The sequence below is a fragment of the Hippocampus bargibanti genome, linkage group LG18 (assembly GCF_051943395.1).
Source record: "Hippocampus bargibanti isolate YZ-2025 linkage group LG18, ASM5194339v1, whole genome shotgun sequence".
NCBI classification, from domain to species: domain Eukaryota; kingdom Metazoa; phylum Chordata; class Actinopteri; order Syngnathiformes; family Syngnathidae; genus Hippocampus; species Hippocampus bargibanti.
This window is the reverse complement of record NC_142751.1, coordinates 10,828,714-10,839,230: the sequence shown is the minus strand read 5'-3', so window position 1 is coordinate 10,839,230 and position 10,517 is coordinate 10,828,714. Positions and strand designations below refer to the sequence as shown.

The 10,517-nt window shown below is 38.3% G+C and overlaps 2 protein-coding genes across 2 annotated transcripts in view; both read right to left on the bottom strand.

Annotated features, from left to right (window-relative positions):
* Positions 1-130: 130 nt before the first annotated feature.
* On the bottom strand, positions 131-3,935 carry swi5 (SWI5 homologous recombination repair protein). Its single transcript, XM_089021233.1, has 5 exons — positions 3,726-3,935; positions 3,362-3,410; positions 3,186-3,289; positions 2,944-3,038; positions 131-698 (listed from the first exon to the last, which is right to left on the bottom strand). The coding sequence occupies exons 1-5, from the start codon at positions 3,827-3,829 to the stop codon at positions 634-636; spliced, it is 417 nt and encodes a 138-aa protein (XP_088877359.1). The 5' UTR covers positions 3,830-3,935; the 3' UTR covers positions 131-633.
* A 2,839-nt stretch (positions 3,936-6,774) lies between these two features.
* fam163ba (family with sequence similarity 163 member B, genome duplicate a) overlaps positions 6,775-10,517 on the bottom strand; it is a 25,791-nt gene continuing 22,048 nt past the window's right edge. The window contains exon 7 of the mRNA XM_089019989.1: positions 6,775-8,836. Coding sequence (XP_088876115.1) covers positions 8,793-8,836 — 44 coding nt within the window. The 3' untranslated portion in view covers positions 6,775-8,792. The remainder of the gene's footprint in view (positions 8,837-10,517) is intronic.

The following is a 10,517-nucleotide window of genomic DNA, read 5'->3' as shown; positions in this document are numbered from 1 at the left end:
AATTTCAAAATTCGTTATTATTATGGCCACTTATCAACAAACAGTTGAATATCTCTTAACATCAATTATTTATGCTTGTCGTTAGGTGTACATTTTATTTTGCATTTTAAGGTCTTGAGTGTGACGAAAAGCACTTTAAAATTACATTTATTATTAGAACATTTCCATAACTTCAATATGGCATAATGAAGTGTTGCTAATGGCACTCGATTTAAAATCCCAGCCGGCTGACATTGACAGCATCGCAAAGGCGACTGGCGCCCACGCACACATGTTTTTGTTACTGTGAAAAATGCTGAATTGAAACTATAATTAATATCTGTGTTGTTCCATTTTCTTGGTACCGAAAAGCAAAGTAGATATTTGTACAATTTTACTGTCCACACAGCCAGGAATTAATTGGAACAAAGTAAATAATTCACTTATCCTTCTTACTTTTTAGAAGTCCCGTCAAACAAAAGCGGCAGAATTGTGGGATGCTGTTAATTGAATATTCCAACAAATGGTCAGTCATAGTAAAACGTGAAAGACCAACTACCATAACACATTTCAAATGATATTTCTTTCAAACAATAAACATGTCAGAGAGTTAACTGTTCAAACATTGTCAAAAGAGTTTTTTTTTTTTTACTGTCAGTCCTCCAGTTCCAGACCAAAGTGGCTGTAGAGGTCTTGTGTGGTGGTCCCGCGGAGAGCAGCTGCAGGAAACAGCGAAGGAGGAATTGTGAAATGTGTAAAATTGCCCCCCCACCTCTTGAGGCTGCCCTCAAGAGATCTTGTCTTCTTTTTAAAACCAACTACAAAACACGAAGCAGGCCGATGGCTTTGAACAACTATTTGGCTCCATAATGCTACTGAAAACTTGTCCATGTCTAATTTATTTTTTTTCAATTGAAAGTGAATGAAGCAACATACACCATGTATGCTTTATTTAGATCACTTTCAACACATTCCTCGATTATTTGACTACATTCAGGCAATCAAATTTACCCTCATATTATGTTGTAAAAACAATCACACTGCTTATGTTGTGGGTCATTTTTTAGCCAAATATAAAATATATAATCCACACAAAACAGTCAAATAATAGGTGACATCAGCAACAACTGTTTCTGAGATGTTATACTTAAAAAGAGAGACAAAATACATTATTATCTATCCAATTGGGATATTTTAGAACTGTTTTGAAGAAAGGAAAAGCAAAGGATATCCAGTGCTTTAGTCAACACGAAAATGGAAACGGGTAAAATTGATCCCTTAAATGACAACCAACGCCTCCGGACAAGTTGTGTCCATAATTTGTAAAATCGCTTCAAATGACTTCTACTGAGCGTATTTTAATAAGATTACACCACATATAGTTATATTTTACCTTTTAAGACTTGCGCTGAATATTCAGGAAGTCTTGTTTTTGAGTTAGTGACGATGCCTACCGTGACGTCACGTCAGGAACGCCCCTGAGCGAAAAAGCGACACACAATGCATTTTGGGTACTTTGTTTGGTCTGAAGACTTCCGTGTTGATGGCGAAATTAGAAGGAAAACACATAAATAACGCGATGGTGAATCGTTTCGTGTTGCACCAAGACTACTATTTGATCCAAGCTGACACAAATTCCCAGCAGACAAATCAGCCCATTTCCAACGGAGCTTGGGCGCCATCTTGTGCATTTTCCGGGACGCTACATTCGAGTCCAGGCGCCTCAAAATGATACAGAAGGACTTTGGAATTGATTGCAAACATGTATGCTTTGCTCTGCAGAACTATTTGAATCATATTAGTAACAAGAAAGCATCTTCTCCGAATCTGAAGCCATTGTTTTGATTCTCGAGCAAGGCAAGACGTCTTGGCGTGACATCACGAACAAGGGGGCGGGACCTTCTGAAACTCGGCATCTCCGAGGTCATTTTGAAGTACTTTTGGGACACTTTAAGTCATTTTTATTGGTGTTTTGCATTTGACTAAAAATATCAGCCTGCGTGTTTTGGGTATTTTAGATGCTGTAAAACGTTTCTCTGATGTCAGTTAGGAAACGAAAAAATGGTGTTTGTTGTCCTTTAACATAATATGAGGGTTAAAGTGATGGACACATTATCAATTCCATTCATCCATTTCAAACAGAACATAATTTGGGCCACAAGATTTTCTGTTATTATGAACAATATTAATCATTAGGCTAATCTCCAATAAAAAGTCAAATGAATTGGTATAGATTTCTAAATCCAGTTTGAGATGTCGACAATTTGATTATGACTTCTACGGAATTCAAAATACCTCCATGTCCCTTCAGACTCCCAACTGTGAATTGAGACGAATCAGAATCCAATTGTAGCTATCTCAAACGGGTATACGTTTTTGCTACTACCTCTTTCTGCTGTGGATATTAATTCACTAGCACAGTGTTTTTTTTATTCAATCCCAGGGAGCAGATTTAAGGGTCGAAGAGATGTACAAAGTAGTTGCTGACAGATGAACACGGCATGAGACAAAGTGACAGTTGTCTCCGGCGAGTACGACAGAGCATTGCGGCCAAGCGTGGGTTCTTTGTGAAAGTGTGTGTTTAAAATGAGCGAGTGAGGTCAGATTGAAGAGGAAGTTTCTGTATGTTTGTGTGTAAATGATGGACAGAGATGGCGATTGTGCCCGTGTGTTGTAAATGACGGCTGTTGTGCCGGAGGGGAAGTGATATCTTTGTTTACAAAGGAGTCATTATTGACGTGACTAGATTGTACTGTGCTGTGGGAGAGGCAAGCTTTTGAAAAACAAAATCCAGCAATGTGTCATGATAGACATAGAAAATAAACATGTGAAATTACAAATAGAACAAGCAGAGCAGTCACCTTGACGTGTGTATATGCGCAAAAGTGGCTAAAAAGTCTCCCATTATGATACACACTTGTTGTGATTCATCCAAACTTGACTGTACATGATCATTTTTCATACCTATTCTGCCCAGAAGAGACTGTCCGATGTCCTTGATGTCATTGTACTCATGAAGCATATCAATATGACAGTCCAGTTCTTCTACTTTGTATCCCCTGGACAAACACAGCTTTATTTTATTCATAATGTAAACTTGAAAATGGATTTCATGGGCTTATTTTTTTTTAAATAAATACTGACATAAGCTGCCTGCATTGAATGATCACTCAATTTTTCAAGGAATGAAAAACAGCTGTACTCACTGGAACTCCAGCTGTGCAATCTCAGCATCCAGCTGCATTCTCCTCCTCTCCAGCTCCGCCACATCTTCTTCAGGACACACTTTGGAAGGCTTGTTTATTTGACCCTGTGAGGCAAAGAAAAAAATCATATTGGAGATACAGTACTGTACGTGTTTGTATTTGAAGTGGGTACTTACCGGTGATTTGAAATTGGAGTTTACTTTCTTCATCTTTGATAGAGGAGTTCTACAAAGGACATTGATTTTTAAGGAGGGTATAATTATGACTGGTGATTAAAATACAGTGAAAATAAATGACAAGTAATGGTCTTGGAAAAATAATAAATGCGTTTCCAAGCATTCGTTCATTTTCTATAGTGCTTGCCTTTGGGTCTCAAATATGTGGAACTGAACTTAGGAGAAAACAAGTTTTAGCGACTATTACATATTATCTCATAAAATACAACTGATAAACACGTGTCAATGACTCAGTTTAAAAAATAAAAAGTCAGTATTTGAAATGTAGGGATTCAAACATCGAGCGAAAATCAATAAAACGGACCTTTTGAACGGTGCTCTATTTAGTTCATTCCCTTCTGGTGTTGAATTTAGGCTTTCTGTTTTATTTTGTTCTAGAATATCTTCAGTCGGTTTCTGTAAATTCATATTTGAACTGACGTTAAGTTAGTTTGTTTGGTGACGATAAAAATGATACTTCCGGGAAGTTGTTGTCGCATCGCACGTGATTGGTTGTTAAAAGTAATAGGCGGGGCTTTGGTGACAAACTACGGCGGCCGATAACAGTAAAAATAAAGTTAAACCGACATTGAGAATTAGTCGCTGGTATTTTTTTATACACTCACCTGACTTGTGAGCGAGCAACGGTTTTTTGGGAGCACACTTGGTGATATTGTGGATATAGATGAATATTATTCGTCTCTATTTGCCGTGCGACTGACCGGCGACCAGTTCAGGGTTCGCCCGAACTTAGTTGGGATTGGCGATAACTATGCCGTTCTGCAAAGAGGTGTTGGAAATGTATGGATGTGATGAGGCAATAGAATAAAACTGAAAAAAAGCAATACGTACCAGAGAACCGGCCACGAACGTTGAAAGAAAATGTTTTTATATAACCAGCAGGTGGCAATAAATCACCACTTATCCCTTATCGCCCTGTTCCTCGAATCCATCTCCTTGCCTGCTTCATCGCCATGTCTTCCATAAAAAGAATGTGGCATTCATTGTCAGGGAGGGACACTTTGTCATATCCACGTGTTAATACATATCCAGGCCTTTTCTGGCGATCTCATGCTCGTAGGCTGCGTCGCAGACTAATTCACAGCCACCATTGCTTTCAATCTATAAAGTAAATCACTGGTGGTGGATTAAGCAAAAGGTCAAGCACTCGATGCAACGCATTGCAGGAGTCTGGTGATGTTCACCACGGTTCACTGGATAAGTGGAGGAAGAGGAGAACACTGAATGATTTCGCTTTTTAAATGGAAAAAAGAAAGACTTTCCATAGCAAGAAAAAACATGGTGGACATAAAAATCGAGTCCGTTCAGTTTTATGTCCTACGGATTCATTGCTTATTTATCAGTTTGTACAAAGACCGAGAGGGTAGGAATGAAAAATTCAGACAGGAGAAATGGCCTTTCTATCCTTTTAGAAAGATCACACACACTGGCTGCTAATAGCTCATGCATGGCCTTGTGTGTATTTGGGTGTGTGTGTGTATATGAGAAAGAGATGGAAGACTGAGATTCCACCCCCCCCCCCCCCCATCTGATACAGCAGCACTGAGCCAGAACCGGGGTTGTGCCCCTTAACATTCAAAAAAAAAAAAAAAAAAAAAAAAAAAAATATGGAGCAGCTGTCTTTGTTAACATTCAACTGTATGTTAACTCGACACAACTGTTGCTGTACAGTCCGACGACAAGTAGCTAACATCACAATAATAAGCATTTTCGGCCAAATCTCCATTTGAACAAGGTCAGTCATTGGAATAAGACGATGGTGAGAAGCATGTTTTGGAAAAGCCTCATATCTACAGTATCATATCCATAATTCATGGGCATCCCCAGCAACTCTGCTTTGCAGCATCTAAATTTCATGGTTGAAGATATGGTGAACTGAACTAACAATGGGTACAATGCTAATATATTCAAACAGAAAAATGTAAGGGTCGCCTGCACGTTTACTTTCGGTTCACGTCGGTGATACATTTCATTTCTAAGCGCCTTTCAAAACTGTTAAGGACACTTTACATTCACAGGATAAGATGTTTTTTTTTTTTTCCTGCGGGTGAGCAGTGGTATCCAGACACGCCAGCGTTCACTCAACCCGGAAGTAACTCAAATATAAAAGGTGCATCGGCACAATAACATTCAAATAAAGTAAAACCACTCACCATTTGATGATGAAGTGTACTCCAAAATTGAAAAAGACAACTATAACGACATGTGTATAGTATTTATCCAACCCCCATTTTACCTACTAGCTTAATGCTAACACACAATACAAAATCCCCATTTAGCGCTCATTTGTCGGAAACTGAGTAATAAGACAAACTCAGAGCAACAAAACCCGAGAGAGCTCAAAGGGTTCAGAAGCGCAATGGAATTTACAACATTGCTGGTATGGATTCTAATAATGCTACGTTACAATGATACTCATGCTACCAATGTAACAGCCATGGCTAACAGTGTGCTAATGCTAGCTGAATATTGCTAGTGTTTTTGTTTTTCCAACGTAGGATATGCATTCTATGTGAGTATTTTTCATGACGGAGAACCAGTCCAATGTGTGGCTCTTGCCCCCCCCCCCCCAAAAAAAAAACCCAGAATGGATAGACTTTTTGTGACCACAATGAAGACAAACTACAAAAGATGGATTTTACAACCGTAGTTAACGAAGTAATAACAAAATTATATGCTCTGCATTTCTTAAACAGCTTTCCATGAGCGACAAAGAGACATTTGCATCTAAATGGTTCATGCTGATTTACACAACAACGGCGCTAACAGATAGCACGCGAGTAAGCTAGCCCACGTGCAGCCATGTGTGCATCAGTTTGCTCTTCTTTAAATCAGTAAAACAAGGTCAAATTGTCACCAACATAAACCTTTATTACATTTACAGTGAATCTATTAAAGGACAACCGGCGTCGCCGATAAGTTGTGTCCATAATTTGTAAAATGGCTTCAAATGACTTCTAATGAGCGTATTTTACAAAGATTCCACCACATATAGATATATTTTACATTTTAAGACTCGCGCTGAATATTCAGGAAGTGTTGTTTTTGAGTTGGTGACGGGTCCGTACGTGACGTCACTGAAGGAACGCACATTGTAGCAGTCCTTCCATCACGTCAATGTATTTTGCTGCACTTGTTTGGTCTGAAAACCTCGTGTTGCACCAAAAAAACGCTCCATGGAAGGAATTTATCAGCCTGTGGAAACGGGCTGATTAACTCCTCACAGGAGTTTGGATGCTATTTTCTGCCTCTTTTTTGGTGATCCATTTCCCCCCATGTTGCCTCAAAATGGCACGGAATAACTTATTTAATCTATTGCAAACATGTATGCTTTCCTCTTCAGAACTATTTGAATCATATTCATAACTGGATGTGTAATAAGAAAGCATATTCTCAGAATCTGAAGCCATTGTTTTGATTCGGCAGCAATGCAAGACGTCTTGGCGTGACGTCACGAACTGATGGCGGGACTTTCTGAAAATGCCCAACTCGCAGCTCAATTTTTTGCAGATTTTGGACACTTTAAGTCATTTTTATTGGTGTTTTGCATTTGACTAAAAATATCATACTGCATGTTTTGGGTATTTTAGATGCTATAAAACGTTTTTCTGATGTCAGTTAGGAAACAAAAAAGTGACGTTGGTTGTCCTTTAAGTTAAACGGTACCGTTTCTAACCATATGGTCGTGTAAAAATCCAAAACTTGCATCCAGCAGCTGTTTTTGGTATACTAGTATTTGATTATGGTTCTCTTCTGCTTCCTGGTCACTGTTTGTTGATGACAAAACCCCATCTGCTCCCTTTGTCTCACGAAAGAAACTAACTATATTTTGCTTTGGTTCACAGCTGTCTGCTACAAGCCGTTTGTTCCATGTGAGATATTTAAACAAAGGAACCAGTGATCCGGCCAGTGTTTTGTGTTGCAAGTCAAACGGCACACACGACAGATAATGAAATGTTAGACCCAGAAACTCAACATGGATGGACTGTCAAAGCTCTGATCAGATCATGAGTGACAGAACAGAGTTTTCCGTTTGCATATAGATCAAGTCAAGCCTTGAAGTGTAGATGGCCGTCGCTTACTTACTTTGCTTAAGATGCATGAGAGTAATAATGAAGCACCCTGACAGCGAGGTGCGGAAAATGATTACCAATAAAGATGATTCTGATTCTGATAACCTGTGCAGGAGGAAGTTATTTCAACGATGAAGTGACTGAGTTATCAAGGGGAAAGCGGCCGAACTATATACAGCCTATAAAGAATCACGATACAGGTGAGGGAATCGTGCATGTATTAGCACAAATGAGTCATAGCTAATGAAAAAGAGCTTGCACAGAAAACCGGGACAGATGGAGAACAGTGAGAAAAATGAATGGAATGGAAATGAATACAGTAATCCCCCGCTACATCACGGTACACTTATGGCAGGTTCAGTGCATTGCAGATGTTTTTTTTTTTCAGTAAAAATAAAAAGTTCAGAAAAAAAGGCCAAATGACTCAGAGGTTTTGTAAATACAATGCTGAAGAATATTAGTGACTGTATAACTTTTTTAAAAATAACAAATTCACTGCTATTCACAAATTTATTAGGGAATAGAAAATACTGTATGACATAGAGAGCCATTCCCAAATTAGTCCGGGTTTTGTTTTTTCATGCTTGGGTGCCGATGAAACGCTGGTCATGGCCTCTGGCAATGTTTTTTTTTTCTATTCCAGAAGGGAGCATAATGTCTTTTTCCATTTTACCGCTTTGTTCCAGCTTCAGCTGTACTTAAATCGCTATATAAACCAATATGTATGTTTCCAATGTATCTCGTACAGCCACCCCCATTTCAAGCTCAGATAACTCCAGACCCATATCATTTAGGAACTAACTTTTTTTCCAATGAAGGATGAGAGTCTAAGTTTTCTAACATTGTATTGAATGTTTATGTAGTCCTAAAATTCGATATTCTGTGAGTCTTCGAATTCAAGTGACAATGACAAAAGCCCTGGCACTGGAGTGGACACATTTTTGCCCGTCTGGCAAGTGAATGAATTCAACATTTAATCAGTTGTGTGTACTTCTATTGTCTTTGTGTCAAATATATTAAGTATAAATACTGTTTATAACAATAATATTAATAATGCATGTAATTTATAAGCGCTTTTCACCTAACGCGAGGGGTTCTGGGCCCCATTAACAGCGATAAACGGGGGATTACTGTAATCTATTTGTGATGCCTTGTTTTTTGCAACATGCTAAATTCAGACGTGGAAAAACATTTCACATGATTTAGACACAGATATGTTACCAATTAGATTAACGTAAACGGAGTACTAACCATACAGTTTATCATTACTTGAGGTTGAGACATCCAAGAGGTACCTCTCACTCAAATATCAGCTCAGATTGGCTCCAGTACACTCTCGACCCTGAAATAAGCGGCACAAAGAACGGATGGACGTTAGCAAACTTGGTCTTAACTGTTTTTTGATTAGAAAGGGATGAAAACAAACATACGTATTAGCGCCGTTTATTAGCATGTGTGTACTTTAGCTTGCGTTAAGGTCAAACAACTTAGGCTAGGTCCATCACCCATTGGAACACTGTAAACATGCATTGAACCTGTTTATAAAATAAAAAAATGGGCCAATGATTCAAATCTGGAGAAAATATAGAAAATGACATTTAGCAGGTGGATGCTAACTCCAATTTGATGGAATATGCAAAGACATGGCATCAATTTTAACACTTTTATTATCAACATTGTGTCTGTATAACCAGTTATCCATTTAAAAACAAGGACATTAATGTGTCTGTTCAAAACAGCTGGTTCATTAAATAAACAGAAATCATTCAAATACTTGACGGAAAAGCAACACCGCATTTGAATACATGATCTGTTATAATCTATATAATACGAATAAGAATAGAGTTTTTTTTTCCCTCTCGTTATGGCACCAAATTCCACCACGTAACCGCCCCGTCGCATCATTAACAAGGAAAACATCGCGTTGTGCATTTACGGGAAAGCTCGTCAATCACTTCCATGTTTGATCCACTGGAAAAATAAATGAGCGTAGTCTGTAATAGGATAAACAGTGTGTGAGAGTCAGAGAGAAGGAAGGTTGTCCAGTGCAGTCGCATCCGTTTTCACTTTCTTTCGTTATAAATTCCATTCATTAAAAGCATCCAAATTCAAAAAGGCGCTGGGTCTTAGTCCGAGCGGCAATCCTCCAGTAAAGTCAGTCAGGTGGTTAGGAAATGAATACTCATTAGTCCGATATTTTTTTTTGTGTGGAGCGGAAAGAAAATGTCCTGTTGAATATTGAAACAAGTGCCTTCAAAACTTGAGTCATCTTCAGCGTGGATGAACAAATTAAAAACGACAGAAAGACGGCGGAAAATGTCCATAAAGCTTCAGCAAAGGGTCAGATTAGAATGGAATCTTTTTTTCTCAAAATGAATAATCAATAATGACATTAAAACACACCATCAGTACTTGATTTTGACAGAAAGCAGGACATGACGTCATTCTTTAGATCACAGGTGTCAAAGTCAAGGCCCGCGGGCCAAATCCGGCCCGCCACATCATTTTTTTCGGCCCGCCAAAGCAAATCAAACTTGTTAAATTCCATGATGATTGCTAAAATCTGAGCCAAAATTTCCTATTTTTGGATGTCAACCACAATAAAAGTCATTATTCTTGACTTCATATTTGAAAACGAGTTATTTATTAATTTGCTGTGTGCTCTATATGTAATATTTGAAGGGATTTAAACATTCTAATGGGTTTCCCAAATTCATAACGGCCCTCGAGAGGAAACCATAACTACAATGTGGCCCGCGGTAAAGAATGACTTTGACACCCCTGCTTTAGCTAAATCATCTAAAGCGTTATTGTTGCAGATAAGTACATAAGTGACCAAAAAAATAGCAATATGGTATATTGCCTCAAAATGTATGATAAATACTTCCACTCCCTATCAAGTTATTAAATGGAGTTGCATGTCATCAAGGATGGTTCCTATCACAATTTGTTTTGCAAATATTAATTTGTATATCTAAAACTGATTATTTATGATATATGACCAAATGTTTTTTCTTTCTCAC